At 44.3% G+C, this 21270-nt stretch overlaps 1 protein-coding gene across 12 annotated transcripts in view; it reads left to right on the forward strand.

The window, feature by feature from the left end:
- Dlgap1 (DLG associated protein 1) overlaps positions 1-21270 on the forward strand; it is a 705387-nt gene that overhangs the window by 431999 nt on the left and 252118 nt on the right. The window contains exon 1 of one of the 12 annotated variants that reach the window (XM_032901742.1): positions 5182-6043. The exons of the other annotated variants lie outside the window; for them this stretch is intronic. Within the exon in view, the coding sequence (XP_032757633.1) occupies positions 5993-6043 (51 nt within the window). The 5' untranslated portion in view covers positions 5182-5992. Of the gene's footprint in view, positions 1-5181; positions 6044-21270 lie in introns of those variants that run through there. 12 annotated transcript variants of the gene reach the window in all.

Here is a 21270-nt window from a genome sequence, read left to right on the forward strand (position 1 = left end):
TAGTCTATGATTACCCATGTTATAGAGCTAAGAAGTGTCAGTGGTTAAAGGTACGTGATGTCTTTACAGAGGAGTTCACTTCCTAGCCCCTCTCTTGGGCAGCTTACACGCACCTGCATCTCCAGCCCAAGGGGACCCTGAGGCCCTCTTGTGGCCTCAGATAGTGTTTGCACACGTGTGTGTGTGTGTGTGTGTGTGTGTGTGTGTGTGTGTGTGCGCGCGAGAGAGAGATTGATTTTACAGACCCAGCAAAAGCCTTTTTTCGTTAGAATTTAAGCACAAACTCTTCAAGTTTAATGGATTTAGGTTAAAAGTCTTCATTGTGAACGTTATTAATTCAGTAAGACTTAGAGTATTTTAAACCAACATCCTGCGTGCATACTAACTCTTCAAGTTAGTGGCATATTCCCATGATGCTGTAGATAACCTGAACAGAGAAGGAGACAAAGGGGCCAGATTTATAAACCAGGGTACTAGTAACCATGTCCCACATGAAATCACAAGCATTAAATTATGTTTCTAGAATCAATCATGCTTATTACCTACTCCTCACATCCTGCCCATTTAAAAGCTTTGCCATTCATAAATAAATAAAAAATGAATACTAAGTGCTGACTCTTACTAGGCCCAGTGTGAATGCAATGGATACTGTGAGGACCAGAAACAAAAATGGCTTCCCTCTCAGATGCCCCTATTGCACAGTGATGAGATTAAAAATTAAACAACTACCCAAGTGAGGTCAAACTGTAAGGTCTATTGCTTAACCATTTTGAGGACTTGTCTCTGTTTCCCTGGAAATGTATTGTCTAAAATCAAGGTGATCCTTTGTCCATAGATGGGAATGAGGACTTTCATGGACTCTAGGGTGACTGCCACACTTAGCACCTCCAGCAAAGCCTGTCTCATAGATCAAGCTGGATTCCTGAACCTAGAATGTTTTTTGCCTACCTTCCCGACAGCATTATACACCACCACCCCCATACTGTTTCCTAATTAGATGGATGGCCAAGAGGAAATCAGGTCTCTCCCTAGTGAATGTAATTCAAAGACTAATGCCAAGCAAGTCTTCTCAAACATTCCAAGAAAGTAGTTGACATGTGCGACTTTTAATCTTTCTGCTCCTGATTAACAGCCTCTCCCTGGCTGTCACTTGCCTTGGGGCTGTGATAGCGTAGTGATAAGAGGTTCAGCAAGGCACAGTCTAGAAAGTTACAAACCAAGATGAGATTAAAATGAAAAACTGATATAAATTAGGCAAATCCTGGGAATCCTGTCTCAGCAAAACAACCAAAAAAGTGAGAATCCAGCATAGGGAGATTGCCAAGCTGGTGGGAAAGATGTACACGACTTACTCAATATCCCAGAAGTCAGATTTAACTCTTCATCTCTTTGTTGAGTGAGGGAAAGAGTAAAGTTGTATATGCCTTCTCCCTGAGAACATCTCTCTGCATGGCGTGGGAAGAGAAGAACATTTGAGAGGGGAAAAAAAGAGGAAGAAACAAACACTCCAGTCCAAAGGATAGAAAATGGCAGCCCAAAGCTGGGAGTTGTGGCAAGAACCTGGATTCTCAGCATTTGGGAGGCAAAGCAGGAGAGTACCTGAGCTGCTTAGTGACAGCACAGTCTACCCAGTGAGACTCGGTCTCAAAAAAAATGAAAACAGAAACAAAAGCATAGTAGCCAGCACAAATGGTGGAGGTGATTGTGAACAATGAGGATTGTTTCCAGACGTTCCAAATCTGTGGTGTAGGGATCTGGGGGTTCCCAACAGTATCCATGGAGCGCTTGTGTTCTCAACTCATTAAAAAGACGGGGGCCTGTCTTCCCTGAAGCAGGAAACAATGGAATTCTCCAGTGTTTCAGGCCGGAGTTGGAGGCAGAAAGAGTCTGGTTTTTAAGTACTTAAGTTCCTGGGCATGGTGGAAAGGAAGGGTACACTTATGATTTATCCAGCAGAAGAAAGTTTCCTCAAGTCCGACTTTCTCTTTACCTGGCTTCTTCATCTACTCTGCCAGTGTAAAGACTGTGCCCCTTGACAGAAAAGAGCAGAAAGATTAAAGTTGGAGAGGTTGCTACTTTGTCCTTCCCGTTCTTCCTTCTCACTGCTCCTCCTCTTCCTCCTTCCTCCCCACTGCTCTTCTTCCTCCCCTTCCTCCCCACTGCTCCTCCTTCCTGTTCACTGCTCCTCATCCTCCTTCCTGCCACTGCTCCTCCTCTTCCTTCTCCTCTTCCTCCCCACTGCTCCTCCTCCTTCCTGTTCACTGCTCCTCATCATCCTTATCCTCCTTCCTGCCATTGTTCCTCTTCCTCCTCACTGCTCCTCCTCATCCTCCTCCTCCTCCTTCCTGACCACTGTTCACCACCATCATCATCACCACCATCATCATCCTTCCTCCCCACTGCCCCTTCTTCCTCCCCTTCCTCCCCCTCTGCTCCTCATCATCATCCTCATCCTCCTTCCTCCCCACTGCTCCTCCTCATCCTCCTTCTCCTCCTTCCTGACCACTGTTCACCATCATCATCACCATCATCATCATCACCATCATCATCCTTCCTCCCCACTGCTCCTCCTTGTCGTTCTCCCCCTTCTTCATCATCTGTTCACATTAAATCATCTGGATCAAGGCTTTGCACTTACCCTCTCCTCCTTACTTCAACTTTTATGTTTTAAAAGACCTTTAAAAAAATTTTTAAAGGCCTCACTTCATTCCAGGTTTTAATCATTCTCTTTCAGCTCTTCTAGAATCTAGACCTGGTTCTTAACCTTCCTGATGCCACAACCCTTTAATACAGTTCCTCGTGCTGTTCCATAACTCTAATTTGCTACTGTTGTGAATTGTAATGTAAATGTTTTGGAGACAGGGGTTTGTCAAAGGGGTCAAGACCTACAAGCTGAGAAACCCTGTGCTCCTTACTTGTTGGTAAGCTCCACCCCCACAGCTACCTGGCAACAGCCAGGTATGCTCCACCCCACAGTTGCCTAGCAACAGCCAGCTGTGCCTGACTATATAAGGGGCTGCCTGCCCCCTCCTATTCCTCTTCTCTTTTTCTCCCCTTTTACCCCTCTTGCTCTTTGTTCTTCGCTGCTCTTACCCCTTTCCTACCCCCGACCCCCAGGTGCCATGGCCGGCGGCCTTTCCGCTCTTCTACTCTTCTCTCATTAAACCTTTCCACGTGGAACCATGTCGTCTGGGTGTGTTCTGTCCAGGCGGGGGCCAAGATTCGAAACCCTAACAGTACTTACCTCTGCTCTTCCTTGATTCTGGCTCTGTTGGCTCCGTTGGCTCCACTGGCTCTGTTTAAGACACATTTCCTTGGTTGGAACAGCTTACGGTACTCAGTCTTGCTTTCACAGCATTCATTTCTGCTTTTGTCTTCAGCTTAGACCACTAATGTCATCGCGATCAAATGTATGGACTTGCTTTCCTCCTTGAGTCAGTGCACTTTAATGTTATCCTAGTCTGGAGTCACTGGTAGAGTCCTCAGGACCCTAGATTCAGTCCCTAGTACACGAGGGAGGGAGGGAGGGAGGGAGGGAGGGAGGGCAGACAGACGGACAGAGGGCGGTCGGGGAAGTGGAAGGGAAGTAAGGGAGGGAGGCAGTCAGGCAGACAGAGGGAGGAAGGGAGTCTCCTCCATCTTATTCTTCTGTTTGTCTTTATTCTTCTTCCATATTTTCTTTACCCTCATCCCTTCTTCTGACTTCTCCTTATCATCTTCTTTATTTTGTCCTCCTTCTCTCGGATTCTTAATTTTTAGTTTTCCTTATTGAAAATGAGTCACAAGTGAAGCCTTGTGCTTCATGCTTAGAACTCCAGGTACTAGAGAAGCTGAGGCAGGGAGATCACAAAGAAGCGAGAGTATGAGAGGGGAGTGTAGGGGAAAAGAAGGGAGGGGAGGAGAGAAGAGGAGAGAGGAGAAGGGAGGAGAAGAGAGGAGTAGGGAGGAAAGAAAAGTGGAGGGGAGGAAAGGGAAGGGACAAAGAAGAGAGGTGAGAGGAGGAGAGAAAGGGGAGAAGAAAGGAGAGAGGAGAGAAGAAGAGAAGGGAGAGGGGATCGAAGATGAGAGTTAGCTGTAAGGTGGGCACAGGGTATTTGCCTATCATCCTAGTATTAATGAGACTGAGGCAAGAAGAGTGGATTTCAAAACCAGTTGGCGCTACATAGTGAGACTGTATCAAAAGAGGGACAGAGGGGTGGAGGGAGGGAGGAGGGAGGGAGGAGAGGAGGAGGGAGGGAAGGGCACATCTCTCTAGCCCTCAAGAGCCTCCTTGCTGGAGTCAGCTTCTCCCTTCTTGGCTTCTTCCTCTACCTGTTGCACAATTAATTATATACAGATAATTCATGTGACAGTACACATTAGGTGACAGAAGTTCCATTTTCATCCTCACAGAGTCTCCATTCACAAAGCATGCTATGCCTACATAAAGTGTGCAGTGGTTTTTGTATAGTCCCTAAGTTAGGCAGCCTTCGCACACTCTTAAGAGAAAAGCAATTTCATCCTTCCAGTCCTGGCAACATTTACTTTCCATCATGTCTGACCTCAAGCCTGGCACGGCCGTGAATAATCTGTGTGCTGGGCCCATGGAGTCTACTATCCGGACATTTCATTATAAATGGATATAAAGATATTAAACATATCTTTTGTATTGGGATTATTGCAAATTATTTGCCCAATTACAACATGTATCAATACTTGATTTCTCACGGATATGCTGCAGGTGTGTTATCTATTCTCTAGGAAGATGCTAGGGTTGTTTTTCCTTTTGGCTGTTGTAAATATTACCTCTCTAAGAGCCTTTGTATACAAATTTCTGTATAGACATTCACTTTCATTTCTCCTGGACTAGACCCAAGAGTAGAACAATGATATCACGTACTAACATTTGCTAAGCATTTAAAGGTAAGTAAACCGACCTCATTAAAGGCAGCAGCACTCATTCATTCAGAAGAAAACTCTCAGATTTGACCTTATTTGTTGACAAGAACAAGAAAAGGGTCTATGCTCTGAAGTTCCAGGCAGGTCCAGACGTTACAGAAAGGCACGATCGTTTACAAAGTTCACACTAAAGAACCACATAATCAGGTCACGGAAAAATTATCCTCCAAACCTCATGCTTTAAATAAGTTGACGGGTTTTTTGTTTTGTTTTGTTTTGTTTTGTCCTGAGACACACTCATGGGTATTCTGTGGTCCATGCAGTACCCACAGGGTACAGGTGAGCACACCTGCTTGCTTTGCTCCCTCACACCCCCCTGGCAACACTGAAGTGCTCCTCCTGTTGTGACTGGAGATTTTGACTGAGAAAGCTTAACTTCGATCAGTGTTCGTTCTAGAGAAAACCCGCGAATAACAAGACCTTATTTCCATTGTTCTAAGTAAGAACGGAAAGGGGACGAATGAGCAGAGAATGTGCAGCTTCTGTTATTTTACTGCTGGGTTCCCCAGGGTCTCTGTGCACCTGTCACGTGACCGTCGTATCCACTTATGTACACGCTTATCTTTAAAATCAGGAGCCGCTTCTCCGCTCCCGGTGCCACAGAGACAACCAGGCATTCTGTGACTTGCGAGCTGCAGGGATGAGTACCCCCTGTGGACTCCCCTGTGGCGGAACATAATCACCCCCATATGTGCTGTGAGGTGAATCAGTACCCAAGACTTCACCAAGATAGTGAAAGGGAGATGTGTCGGTTTGCTAGGTCAGTGACACAAAAAGCAAGCACCCGTCTGAGCTCCGTGCTAGACAAGCGCAGTCAAACGCCTGGGCTGGGAGTCCCCCTGGGTAATAATCGTCCACGGAAAGATTTGATTTCGGCTTCACGTGAATGAAACTGGAAAGTTTCAAGAGGAGAGTTGTGAGCAGATCGCGGCTCACTCTCCCTCCGCCCCCAAGTCCTGTGTTTACTGCCTGGCTCGCACACTTTGCCTCTGCAAATTATAGGAGAAGCTGGATGCTTTCAGCTGCACACGCCAAATCAAAGCTGACATGAATAATGAACTTAATTTTCCATAAGGACATTCTGTTTGGTGTCTCGGCTACTAAGGTAAGCTAATAGAAATTCTGGGCTAGAACTGGAAATGGTCTTTTCGAGCTTGGCTTCTGCGTTGATCTATCGCTTTTCTTTTAACGCTCTAGAGCTAATTTCACATTTTATGATGCCTATGAATTGGGGGACAAAAGTCTTATAACGAGTTTTCCCACCCTGCTCTCTTGAGATGACTGCTTATGATACCAGAAGGGCAGGAGAGAAAACGCAGCTTTTAATAAGAATGATACTGTATGGTCTATTTTTTTTTTAATCATCTGTGTGCTACCTATGAGTGAGTTTAGTTAAACAGGAACATACTTAGATTCAGCCATGATTGACTAAATTATTTAAGCGCTGACTGTTGATGTTTATCATGATGTAATACAAAATTAACGGCGAGATTTGTTCTCAGGGGTATCTCTACATCGCATTGTTTTCTGAATCATTTCATTTCTAAGTATGTGTTATTCTAGAAGAGATAATAATGTTCAGCTGCTAAAATTACTGCACAGCTTTGGTTTAGGTGGATTTTATTTTGTGAGAGTAGGTTTTTAAAAATAGCGGCGTAGTTGGTAATGTGATTTTTTTTTCCTGCAACTTTCTTGATTGTCCATGGCTGCAATGATTTTAGTACATGTGGAAAATGTAGCTGTCCCCAAGTTCTTGGAAGTACAAGCCATCATAACTGAGACCTTTGTCACTGCCTTGGTTAGAATATCTCATAAACAAGAAATGGAGAAAGGGTCACCAGCCTGGCCCCACTTGGCAATTCTGGTTTTTTTTTTTTTTTTTTTTTTTTTTGGTGTTTAACACAGGGGATCTGCTTCTGTTTGCATCTTCCCACAAACCCCTGAAACCATCAAGGGTTTATCAGGATAGAGAAGAAATTGTGGTTAAGTCTATTGGGATAGCAAGGGTAGAAAATAGAACCAGGATTTGTGTTTGCAGTCATTCTGGGCTTGCATTGCTGTGTCATCTGAAAATCAGTCTCCCAAAGTAGGTGACCTCGAACAGTATTAGAAGGTCTACTCATAAACAGCCAGAGTATGGGGAATTTTGGAGAAATAGAAAGGAACTGACCCCCATCCCCTTCTCTCTTCTTTCCACCCTGATTTTCTGCATGGGATGTGAACTAGGGAATCCCAGGTTTTGTTCACTGGGACTCTAAACATCACAATGACTTTACCCGCCAAGCTCTCTCACTTTCTCCCTGTGGATTCTGGACTCTGCTGACTCTGGAGTACAAACAAGATCCTAAGACTGTGAACAGGGGTGTTCACCTACCAGTAGTAACTTAATGCTACCTAAAATATGATCAAGGCCCACCTACAAACTTTAGACACTTCCTTCGAAGTGTCTCTTTACCAGTTTAGTTAAGAGTGTGGAATTTTAGTCTCTCACAGTCGATTTTTACAAAACAACACAACCACACATGTTACCTATTCATATTGCAGTTTTAAAATATGTTCAGCTTCACAGATACCCAGTGTGTGGAAAGTACGAGAATGGTGACTTGTTTGGGATCTGAAAAGCATTTCCTCCTTTCCTATACATCTTGCTCACATCTTGTCTCTAAACTTTCCTTGGCTATCCCAAGCATGGTTTTCACTTCTCAGTCCTAGTATTCCCTCTTGTCCCTTCTGTCCAGTGCCTCTAATTCAGAGCCTATAGATGGCCCGTTTCCTCTTAAAGTGCTGGGAAACAGAAAACAGCCTCTGTCGTCAGTAAATTTTTGCACTCAGTTTCCTGTCATGGATGGAGCCAGGCTCACATGCCCCATGGCTTTCTACCCACTGTTGTTTCCTGAAACCAGCTCAGTGATCAGAGTGAGACAGACCAGTCCACACCCCTCAGGTGATCCTTCTACTGCCATGGCTATAAGAAATGGACATCTCGGTTCTTTGAGGGGGTTTTGTTTTGGCCGCACCACATGCAAGCCATGTGTTGTCTGCACAGTTAAGCATCAACTCTTTCATTGGTGTAACTGAAAGAATTAGAGAAAGCAGAACCCCCACGTTCCTGACACATACACACACAGACCAGGAGCAGCCTCCAGCTGAAGACAGCACTGAGGTACCACACTGGTACAGATGGTCTGCCATCATAAAAAGTTCTTGGCACTGTGGCCAGGCAGCCCGACAGAAGGCAGCAAACAGATTTGTTCCAAATACACGTGAAGCCCATTCTTGAGCACAATCGGACTCAACTAGAGGGAGGACAAAGATGAGAGAGACTTAAATACCTCTGGGCTTGGTTGTTATTGTTAATGTGGCCTTATTTTTCACAGTCTCTGGAGCCTAAGGATACCAGGATACAAAACTAAAGTATATCATGTCCACAGCTACAACGATATCCCCCCAAACCCTCTCTCACCCTCTGCACCCTACCTCTCTTTTTTATTGCTTTATCGTTTGGAAAATAATGGTTCTCAGTGTGAGATTTTCATGCACAGAAATCATTGTGTTTCATTCCTATTCATATCACCCCTGCTTGACCTTCTCCATCTTGCTGGTTCTTTTCCTCTCCACACCCCTCTATTTCAGTCCAGATTATAAAACATGTCTGATGCCTCCTCCTTTAACTTACTCTCTGGCTATGTATTCCTGGCCCTTATAAGAATTGAATGAGTTATTAATGAATGAACGAATGAAGAACAAATGAATGAATGAATGAATGAATGAATGAGATGAGATGATGAGATGAAAAAGCACCAAACTCACCTATTCCTCTCCACTCTTCTGCCAATAGCATCCTAGTTAAATCTCTGCCGAGCCTTGGTTTACTGGAGGGGAAAGATCTTCCCTTTAGTTTTCCTCAATGCACTCGATTCTGGAAACTCAAATCAAATGATTTTTCTGAAATACAAGCAGAAATATTAAACATTCTGCTTAAGAATCATTCAGTGAGTCAAACATGGTGGCAAATACCCAAAACCCCAGCACCAAGAAGCTGTGCCTGGATGAGCTCAAGGCCACCTTAGTCACACATCAGGCTTAAGCTTTCTTCGGCAATGTAGTAAGAGGCACACACTCTCTTTCTGTCACACACACATACATACACACACACACAATCATCGAATGGTCACACACATACACAACAATCATTGAATGATCACACACACACACACACACACACAAAATTATGGTCTCTCTCTACCCCTACATTAAAACTGAGATCCCTTAATGTGACTTACAACACAACTGGGTACACTCTTCCTTCTCCTACATTCCCTTTCTCTCAGTGTGCACTCAATGCCCCCACTATTCCTATCTGTTTCCCTCCTGACAGGTACCATGTTCTCTACCCTAGGACCTTTGCACAAGCTGCTTCCTCCTCTTTGGTTCTTTTCTCCATCCACCCTATCCCCTATTTCATACTGACCCCTTTCTCAGCCTTCTAGTCTAGTCTGACATGTCATTTCCTCTGCAAAGCCCTCCCTGATGAGCCAGACTGGATGCAGGTGCTGTATTTGTTACTTTTCTTGTTGCCATAGCAAAGTTCCTGTCAGAAAACCACTTAACAGAAAGCTATGTCTTAGTTTTTCATTTGAAAGTGCATTCTAGCAGGGCAGGGAAGGGATGGCCAGGATGGGTGAATCAGCTGGTCACATTGTATTCACAGCACTTGAATCAGCTGGTCACATTGTAGCCACAGCCCTTGAATCAGCTGGTCACATTGTATCCACAGCACTTGAATCAGTTGGTCACATTGTATCCACAGTCAGGGAGCAGAGTGATAAGTGCCAGTGCCCACTCACTTTCTCCTCCTTTATTCAGTCCAAGACCTTGGCCTATAGGATGGTACCACCCACATACTGTAGGTGTCACTCACTAGAAGTGCCTTCATAAACACATCAGGTGACTGTACTCCTTTTGACTATGAAGATGAAAATCGCAGGTGCTCTCCTCCACTGTGTCCTCATAGTGTCCACCACTTCCATGCCATAGTCATTCTATTGTCTGTAGAACTGCTCACTTCATCTCCGGCTCTGCCTCTAGCCTAATAGTTCCATGAGGGCTGGTTCCATTCCTAGCTGTGGCCTTGGTTGAGCACATTGTTCTACACATAGTAAAATCTACCTGAGTATATAGCATCTAGCGGCAGTGCTAAATGAGCTCACCTGCAGCCTTCCTGGGGCTTCAGAAATAGGATGTTGTTCATTCCAGGAAGCACTGAGCCAGGATTGCTCCTCTGTCCATTCTTTCAATGAGAGGACTGCCATTTGTGACATTTTTATTAAAGAATCTGCCCTTCAGTGTGTTTGACTCCAAGAGCCAGCTCTTCTATTCATCCCACCTTTTTAGAAGGAGAGAAGGGGGGTTTATTCTTAATGTATTGTAGTCATAGAAAAGCCTTAATTTTTCATAGTTACCAGTGTGCTTTTGGTTTCTGACATCCAACAGTCTGTCCTGCCATGGGTGTATTTCTCCTTTATTGTTGGTTGGAAAGTACTTCTCTTTGTGCTATGGTGCTATAGTGCTCTTTGTGCTCACCCTTTCTCCTCCAGCTCCTACAGCTATAGGAACTTTCAACCTTCCTCACACTCTGTACAGAGGAAGCGGCTGAGCCTTGTGTTTCTCTTTCATTTCCATTGTCCTTTTGTTCAGAGATCGTTTTCTAGGTCTTGCTCTGTGATTACTCTTTCCATAGCGCTTTTTCCCAAACTCAGTCAGTCCCCAGTGTTTTTCAGCCTCAGCCTGACGTTAGCCTACCCAGGGAGCTCCCACTGTTATTGGAGAAGCAAAGCGTGCTTGTTACAACCAAGCCACCTAATTGGTAGTGTTCTCTGTGGAGGAAACACCTATGAGTGCAGCTGGGGGAGTAGAATGTGCAGCTTCTAAGAAATGTTTCCTTCTGTGTCGGCCATGATAATCGCTGGAGTCCTGGCAGGGCAAATCAACTCCCCTAAGTACCCGATCAGAGACTGTGAGAGACAGGGCAGAGTATATAAGCAAGAGTTCTTGGGGCAGGACTATCCTGAAATCCTCTATGGGAACTGAGTAAGCCATTTGACATTTCTGTGCTCTAATCCCCTACTCTGTGCAATGGCGATGATGCCTACATTATAAATGGTGGCTAACACAGGTCAGTGAACTGATGATGTGAATGGCTATAGTGATGGTGGTCAGTGTAGCTGTATCATGATCTTAGGAGAGGAGTTTTTATCTTATATGGTAAAATAGAGCTTTACAATTGAGATTCCATTAGATATCCTCATGGGAGAGATTATCCTAAATTATCTTGTGAACCCAGATTTTATATTTATTTGTGTGTGTGTGTGTCTGTGTGTGTGTGTGTGTGTGTATCTCCCAGGTGTGCGTGCATGCACACACACACACACACACACACACACACACACACATACACATAGAGCTTTTTTTTTCCCTCTCCCTAGAGCCGAGGCCTGAACTCAAGGCCTTGCGCTTGCTAGGCAAATGCTCTACTACTGAGCTAAATCCCAAACCTCCACATAGAGCTTTAAAGATGCCATACTCCTGGTTCTGAAGATGGAGAGACTACAAAAGCAAATTCAAAAGAAATTCAAGTCTAGATAGTTAAAAGGGCCAGGAGGCCCACTAAGCCCTGCTGTACAAGCCTTTCAGCTCATAAACCTGTATGGACTACTGACCTACAGAACTGCGAGAGAATAAATGGGAGCTGTTTGCTAGTTGGTGAGCTTATGGTGGCTTGATGCAGCAGCAGAGAAAGCTGATCCAGCTGGTGCTACTTTGAGAAATGAAAGATGGCCCTCCAAATGAGCTGATAAAGGGAAATGAAACATTAGTATAAGACAGATGATATTTCGTAAGTGGTGGCTTGGGGTATAGAGTCCTCTAGGTTGCTACTGCATGTCAGAGTATGTGCAAGGTGGATTGCTGTACCTCAGCTAGAGAAAATCCACTGCATGGCAGGGCCATCTGCGGAGATCCTGAACATCTGCATGAGTAAACTGATGGAGGAAAAGCAAGAACAGTAGACAGGGGTAGAGTCAGAGGGTGGGGCAGCCAAGGAAATGGGAAATGTCCTGTTCCATTCAGGAAAAGAAAGAGTTTTGTCTCGAGAATATTTTTCTAGGCCATAAGCAGGAGTCTTAGAAAAGAGGATCCATGTCCCAGAAACTCACAGACAATGACAAACAGGAAAAAAAGCCATTTTCTGTTGTTCACAGTGCATTAGTGATACAAAGACAGTCATGGGAGGAAAGCCTTGAAAATACCTTCTAGGTCTTTTCAACCAAGTCGAGACTCTTGTTAGCACAAGTCTGAATGATTTCCATGTACTCTCGCAGTACTGTCAAGGCCACAAAGGTCTGAAGTGGACTTTGTTCCTGTGAGCTCTCCGTCTATCATATACAACTTGCATAGTGTACTGGGAACACACAGAGAGAGAGAGACACACACACAGACACACAGACACACAGACACACACACACACACACACAGACACACACACACACACACAAGCGGTATTGTCCCCACACAGACTTTCATTTCCTGGAGCACTCTTTCTTCTTCTTCTACCTGGCTGGCAACATCTTGCCCATCTTTCAAGTCTCGAGTCAAGGAACACCTTGAACTAGCTTCTATGCCGATACTGTAAATAAGCTTTGATTTTGATCAATTTGCAATATATTTGCATCCTGTTGCTCCTCCCTCTGCAGTAATTCCTCCTCTTCTTTCAATGGACAGAAAGATTCCCGAAAACAATTATCAGACCATGAACGCTGTGTCTTCTGCTCTGGTCCTTCTTGGCATATGGGAGGGACTCTATACATATGGATGAGCTGATTCAGTAATGGGATCCTGTAGTCACAGTTTTCACAAGATGAAGAAAATAGCAACAGTCAAGGCATCTCCATCAGCGTCTGAAGAAAATGAATCCTTCTGTCAACCTCCTGAGAACTAAATACAAAAGGGAAAGAAGTTTCACATCTTTTTATATTTTTTTTTAGAAAATATAAATCTGTTACGTCCGACTCAAAATTTGTAAGTGGATGCAACTATTTTGGCTTTATTTACAAGAATGAACTATGCGGAAATGACATGAGTCCTGAATAAGGAAACTGTCTAGTGTTTGCCTTTATTCCAGCCTTTCACAGTCTCGAGTACTGTCCTAAAAACAAAACAAAACAAAAATGGAAAAGAAAACTATCAAGATTTCTAGGGCTTTTCATAAGTCAAGAATTTTCAGATCTCTGTTTACGAAAATAAGGGTACATTTGTATTAATTGTAGCGACATTTGTATCCATCCCTAGATGAGGATAGTGTCTTCATACCTGAGTCATGAACTAATAGGACCAGATACAGTGCTAAGAAATAACACCTAAGGGGTTGGGGATTTGGCTCAATGGTAGAGCGCTTGCCTAGGAAGCGCAAGGTCCTGAGTTCGGTCCCCAGACCCAGAAAAAAAAAAAAAAAAGAGAAATAACACCTAAGAGTCTTCACATCTCTGAGTGAAGATGGATTTTAATCAAGTCAAATAAAGGTACGTTTACCAGAAACAAACGGTCGAGGTTATCGACGGGGGAAATCTAATTTGTCACGATGCGGGTTTAACCATATGAGAGGAAGAAAGGAAATAGCATATGTGTGGATTTCAAAATCCCATAGTAGCATAACACCCCCAAGTTGAGAAGAAGATGGAAAGCACCTCTTGGAAGCCTGTTCTGCACTCTTGGCTCCACAGCGCAAAATCCCTGCATGGTTTTATTAACAAACTTTTTCACATCTAACAGCTGGATCTAATGGGAAGTTGGCTACATCTTGCCTTTGTGTTCACAATGGTTTTGTTTTCCTCCCTCACTCCGAGTCCTCCTGAAGCCCCAGGAACCCAAGAGCCTGCTAGGTTGTTCATCATTAGTACTTATCACTTTTACAAAATGCCACAGGGTGCTCAGAAGTAGACTGTGCTATTGAAAAGAAAACACAAAATCCCTGCTTCTTCATGGGGGCACCCAGACCATTAAAAGCATTTGCAAAACCTGGGGAAAGGAGAACTGGGGTGTGATAAAAAACAAGGTGTCAGGCAGGAGGCCACTTAGGCTGCCCCTGCTAGGAACATCCTAGAGGGACTTGAAAAATGAGCTATTGAGTACTTTCTCCCCTTAACCTGACCGCTCACTGAGATGGCCTCTGGGTAACCAGGCCCCCTCACAAAGGAGCAGGTGGCAAATCTGATTTGGAAGGAGCTAAGTATTCAAGCCATAAACCAGGAAGGAAGAATAGTTCACTTCCTCCTCAGTGGGCCATCTATCCACCTGTCTGTGAGTGACAGCTCCCAGGGTAAGGAGCTTGCTTGAAGAAGGAAGCAGGCTCTAACCCTGTAGCCCTTGACGCGTCCTCAGAAACCGCTGATAAAAACGGGAGAAGAAAGCGGTGCCCAGCGAAGGAAACACATCAGGCTTCTTGCGTGGACCTGATTTCCTCCTTCATATCACCCTGTAAATGCAATTTCCTCATAAAGTGTATCTTTTTTTAATAAATAAAATCGGTAAGACGCCCTGATAGGTGTGTTAGGCTGGGCGGGAGGGCGGGGCTTTGGGTTTCATTTTCCTGCGGGCGGGGGGAGCTATCCTTCGCCGTCTGCGCTTGTACCAGATTGGAACCGCTTGATCCCAATATGTCAGATCCCTCTATATCCACCAGTTTGATGATTTCTGATGACAACATACCTTGAGTTGTCTATGGTATTGTGTGACCACGGGCTTGGGTCAGTATCAATCATACCTTACATGCGTCAGATTGATACAAATGTAACGACCCAGGTCCATAAAATATACTCAAATATTTGAAAGTCACCTCTGTACTCAGTTTCATACTGACAGTGCCTACCATGTAGCAGGCAGTAGTCAGTGGTTGATAAATCAATGGGTGAAAATCCTGTAACGAGGACGACATCAGAAGAAAATCATCTCCATATACAGTTAGTGGATTTCCATCTCGTTAATCATAATCACCAAGTGGTAGTGCTCAATGCCATGCCCTTGTACAGCTAGCGACTGCTATTGGATCCTGAAGAGCTGTCCTTTATATGCTGGGAGGAAGACTGTTCTCTATGAAGCCTTCATTTCATAACAATTCGCCACTCTTACATAATAGAATGACTATGGCGTGAGCGCTCTGCCCCCCCCCTCCAATGGGGATATTTTTTAAAGCACCCACAAATGTCATGCCATCTATTTTTAAGCAGGGTGCTGCTGGATAAACAGCTGAATCGCCTGAACCCAATAGGGAAATTCAAAGTTTAAATAAGCTATTTTATCTCATTGAAAATAAGTGGTACAGCCTGCCACGGAGCATATGGGTGCTTGAACGCAGCCACATGTAAATGTTCTTCGGTTCGGGTATGAAAATTCCAGCTGAAGACATTGGGAAGCAAAGTACCTTCTATGACGCTGACTCGCTGGAGGGTCTGATGTCTTGTCCTCCACCTCAGTTTCCTGTGAAAACCCAGCCTTTCCCTACAGTTTAACCTAACAGTTTAACCTTTGGGTTGAGACAATGCCAGGACAGCATGGATGCTAAGCAAGTCAATGAACTCACAGGAACTTTGGGCTGAATGGTGCCTTAGGGTTTTACTTCTGTGAGCAGACACCATGACCAAGGCAAGTCTTATAAAGGGCAACATTTAACTGTAGCTGGCTTACAGGTTCAGGGGTCCAGTCCATTATCATCAAGGCGGGAACATGGCAGCATTCAAGCAGGAGGAGCTGAGAGTTCTACATCTTCATCTGAAGGCTGCTAGTGGAAGACTGACTTCCAGGTAGCTAGAGTGAGGGTCTTAAGTCCACTCCCACAGTAACACACCTACTCCAACAAGGCCACACCTACTCCAACAAGGCCACACCTACTCCAATAAGGCCACACCTCCTAATAGTGCCACTCCCTGGGCCAAGCATATACAAACCATCACAAGAGGTTTTCACGTGATTTGTATCTTCAATAAAAGTTATTTATATATGTTTACTATGGAAAAAAATTAAATGTTAAAGAATCCCACCTGAACTACTTCCTCCATCCCAGCAGTAGCATTTCTCCTAGATATATTCTATATGTACGGCTGGGTTCATTCACATGTGAATACCTATATGTGTACAAATATATAACTACAGCCTGCTGTTCCCCTTTTTTGATATATATGGGGCTTCAGGGCTGACCATTTGTATTGGGTAAACAATAAGGAGGGTTGACAGAGGCTGATTCTCCTTCTCAGTAGCCATTAGTTGCCTGTAATTCTTTATCTAAGGCTGGAGCCCTGTGAGATTTTCTCCCTTCAGGAAAAACCTGTGACCGTGTCGTGGCCCCGTGTGTGTTGCTCTGCCCTCCTCCCTTAGTGTGAGACAACAGGGGCAGAAGTTCTCCATGAGGCCAGGGATTTTATTTTGCCCGATTCAGCGCTCCTATTACCTGGATGTATGCTCAGCACACATAAATAGGTACTAAACATGTGTTAAAGGAATGATCTCTACCATACAACGAGGAGTTCGTAACCTTAAAAAGAATAACGTAGATTGAAACACACTATCATGCAGCAGTAATCAATACATGCTATCGAATGAGAAAGGGGAAGGACTGGACATGTTCAATGGACAATTCTACTCTATTGAAATGGAAGACAGTGCATATCTGAGTCTATAGACATTTATGCTTTTGTATGTCCATGTTTATCTATGGTATATATACATAAATATGCAAATATGTATATATTTATAATATGCATAATACATGTGTGATCTAAACAATAATTATGTGCATATTTTATATCATACATATTTATAAATATGTATATATGTAAATATATACACAAAGGAAAAAGAGGCTATGACTTTGAGAGTGAGCGGACCTGGCAGGGTTGGGAAAAAGCACATGTAAGAGCTGAGGGGAGAAAGGGAAAGGGGAAACTTAAATCCTTATTTTTTAATTAACAATATATTTTCAATTTTTAAACATTTTTAAACTTTTTAAATTAGAAAACAAAATAAATGCTGTGGTAGATCATCTTACAAATGAATCTTTTAACCACTTAGCCAGACAAATCACTGAAACCATTTTTATGTGTCCACCCTTCCCATCGGTATTTATTACCATCAACTCCTTTGGAAATGGGTTGCTTCACCTTGTTTCTTGGGTTCATGCAACAATAAAATCTGAGCACTAAGGCATGCTACCTTTGTTAAAATTAGGAAATACATTACAACTGCATCCTGACCAAATCCTCCCGGAAGAACCTCTGATGACGTTTCTCGGAGAATCAGGTCAGGTGCCCCAGTTTCCGTCAGCTCTAACTGATCCTGTATGCTAGAATCACTTCATTGAAATACTTCTTGATAACTCAGATAACTCCCACACACTATTTCTCCTTCTGGTGGCTGTGCAAGAACAAAAGAAAATGCAGTTTTGTAAACACAGGACAAATTTAGTCCCTTCATTCGCAGAAAACTCTCACTCTATTATAATTGACAAGAAAATCAGTTGCCACAAAGGGAAAGTCAGTTTTCTCCTGTGGAGTCTCCCTGGGTGTGCACACCACACTTAAGGGCAGGCCCATGGCCAGCAGCAGACGGCCAGCACAAATGAACTCAAAGTTGTTTGTATAGACTTTTGACTCCATATTATTTTGTTTGGGCATATTTTTTGTATATTACTGGCTTTTTACTTGTATATTATTGTTTATGATTTATGTTTTTATGGGGTGTGTCTGCACGCACACATGTGTGTTTATCTGTGTGTGTGTCTGTGTCTGTGTGTTTGTCTGTGTGTGTGCATGTGCCTGTGTCTGTGTGTCTCTGTGTGGGTTTTTCTTCTTTTCTTATATTGCATGAGAGGAATCCGACAGAAATTATTCTTTAAGGAAAAGCAATTGTCTTTTGTGAGATCCTGCTGTACCTCTGGGAAGAAGCTGCCTCCCCTGCCTGTCCATTGATCCTGGCAGCAGCCCCCACACTCTACTGTACACTTTATTTCAGAGCTCTTACGATCATGCTGAGACATTTGTCTAGCATTTACAGAATCTTGGAAATCATGTGACTTTTGTTTGTATGCCATTTCGAAAATAACCTCCTACATAGAAACAATGTTTTCTGTGGACACTTCAAGAGAAAACGTGTGTCTGGAAATCAAACTCAGGGTCTCACACATGCAAATCTATGTTCCTCCAGCCCCTCAAATACGTTTTCCTGGGTACTCGTCCAATTCTAACCCAAAAAAAGGTTTCTTTGAATATTATATACTCTCATAAATGGAATTTAATTTAACGTTTTTCCATTAGTCCATGGACTTTTACTCTAAACAAACCCTTGCTAACATGAGTAGGAAGCTAAGTGCTCACCCATCTCTGAAGTGAAGTATGAGGACTCCGGAGTATGAGTTGCCACTGGGAGGTGGTGCAGCTTTCTGAAGAGCTCTGCTGGAGCCAGGGTGACTCATTAGCAAAAGATAATGGGGGTTGGGGAGCAGACAAAGTCTTTCTTATGAAGTGCACCTGTCAGTTCCATAGTGGGGAAAACATCACCGTTCTATATGAAGTATGCTGTGGATTCGTGTGCGTGTGTGTGTGTGTGTGTGTGTGTGCATCACAAAGAGGAGAGAGAGAGAGAGAGAGCACTAGATTTTAAAGAGAGAAGTAATAATAGCATGTGTGTGTGACTAGCAAAGGTCCTGCTTAGTTTTACATCCAAAGATGATCGTTCTTAAACATAAATAGGCCCTTCTCCCGTCGTAATTTCTGTCATCACGATGTTGTCCCAGGGCTGGGGAAGTTGCTTGGAAGTAAAGTGCCTGCAGGAACAAATTCGAGAGGCTGTGTTTGCACTGCCGGCATCCGCAGGGGGGAAACGCAAACACGCTGATGCCTGTTTAGAGTCCTAGCAATGAGGACACAGAAACAGGAGAATGACTGGAACTTGTTGTCAGCCAGACTTGCTAAGTCAGAATAGGTCGACGCCAGGCTCACTGAGAGACCCTGTTTTATAAAATAGGCTGGAGAGCAATAAAGAAGCCATCTGGCATCAACCCCCAGCCTCCACACCCACGTGCAGGTATCATACATACACACCGGCAAAGTTTTTAAACTCTTGACATGTTCAAGGCTTATGGAATCAAATACGCAAGGCATATTCCTAGTTCTCACTTAGCTGCCATGATACTTACCTGCTCCTGTAGCTCCATTTCCTTTACACTAATACCTTGGGAAATACAGATACTTATGCAGACTTGACCCAAATACTGTGATCCTTACACTGGGCTCGGTCATGATTCTTCTTCTAAACACATGTTGCCCCTTGCATATCTATGTAGAGAGATCAACGCCATTTCCCAGAGGGCTGAAAGTATGAATATATACTCATTGATTTTTCCCCACTTGTGGGGTTTAATGGTTGGATAAGTCATTGAGGTGCGGCGAGGCTAAGTAGAGAGTGCACTGGCCCCAGAAGGACATAGGAAGTCTGGGTAAACCCTACTGCTCACCAGCCATGTCAGCATCAATTACATTCTTCGTATCAGCATCTCCATTTGCAATGGATGAGGCTGACACTTAGCACAGGGTGGTGTGAATACTTAACAGTCACATGAAGAAAAATAACAAAGTTTGAGACCAGGTGATATATTCACATTCCTATCGGTGTCCTGGAATCATCAGAGAGCAAGCCATACCGTCTTCAGCCTCTCCCAGTCCTTCTTGGAAACCTCTTCTGCAGAATACGTCTGAGGGTTGGTGATGAATAAAATATACCTGGAATACGCCTGGGTGAGATGGCAGGCTTTGGTGCCGCTCAGCAGGGCCTGCCCAGATGTGTTGCTTGGCTCCCTTGGCCTGGAGTTCAGTTGGCCCTTTTGTGGGATGTAGCTTTGGATCCCTGAAGGTCGCCATGGAAACATGCAATTTCTCGGATGCTTCCGAATCCTCTCTTCTGAACGCTGGCCATGGACCCCCTATCTTCCATCCTTCCTCTACATACCCACGTAAGGACACATAACAGCTCCTCCGGGCTCCGAAACATGATCTGCTGGGGTCCCCTCTACCCATGCATTTGGATACCAGGTTTCTTTCCCCATCATTGATGGAGGAAGAGTCAGGATTAAAAGTTCCTATATGTCACTTCTCAGTTGATTAATAAATCAGTTATAAGGCAGTTGAGGAAGTTAAGCACTCACGAACACTTTCTCTTTATGGACCACTTACCTTGGAATTGAGACCACAGGTATGAATTACGATGCCTGTGAAAACATTATCTCTGCTCCCAAGCTGCTCACAGGTTGGTGGGTGAGGCAGGCTTCTAAGCAGATGTCTTTTAAACAGTGCAATAGGTGTTTTATAGGCAGTGTTTAAAGTCCTTGGATTAAACCTGGGCTTCTGTAGATTATCTCTGTATGTGTTAACTCGGAGCACTTATGAGTTACTGGACTTTTAGAAAACAGGATCTGAGGGAAAGTTAGCCTCTCAGATTCCTCTTTAGTATCGTCTGGCATGATGCTTCCGTTAACTTCCTCGTTTTCCTGTTCATATGTCAACAAGAAATAAAGAAAAAAAACTGCTAATGGATATGACTGGCCAGGCTGTCTGCTGGTGCTGGTGCTGGTGCTGGTGCTGGTGCTGGTGCTGGTGCTGGTGCTGGTGCTGGTGCTGGTGCTGGTGCTGGTGCTGGTGGCTGGTGTTGGGATTGTTGCTGGTGCTGGTGCGGGTGCTGGTGCTGGTGCTTGTGCTGGTGCTGGTGTTAGTGCTGATGCTGGTGCTGGTCCTGGTGCTGGTGTTGGTGCTGGGTGCTGGTGCTGGTGTTAGTGCTGATGCTGGTGTTGGTATTGGTGCTGGTGCTGGTGCTGGTGCTTGTGCTGGTGCTGGTGCTGGTGCTTGTGCTGGTGCTGGTGCTGGTGCTGGTGCTGGTGCTGGTGCTGGTGCTGGTGCTGGTGAAGAGAACATAAAGTCTTGATGTCCAGAGAGACTGTCTGAGCCTCCAGAGCAGCTAGGTGAGACTTGTATTTACACTTAGGTTTTTGACCCAAACAATAACTTGTCCACAAAATGGACAACTCACAACTGGAGTGAACCTGACCATCTGTAAGTGATCAGTGGCCACATCTATTCAGTAGAAAGACCTTCAGAGCGAGACTGAGGTCTTCCTGAGAAGACTGTCTCTAGGACGGCAGCCTCACCTGTGCCTGCGCTTCCAGACGACCTCAGCGTGGGGTTAAGTCTTGACATCGTACAGCCCTGTCCACCAGTGTCTTAAAACAAATTTGGAGTT

This window comes from Rattus rattus, chromosome 4 (genome assembly GCF_011064425.1).
Source record: "Rattus rattus isolate New Zealand chromosome 4, Rrattus_CSIRO_v1, whole genome shotgun sequence".
Taxonomy (NCBI): Eukaryota; Metazoa; Chordata; class Mammalia; order Rodentia; family Muridae; genus Rattus; species Rattus rattus.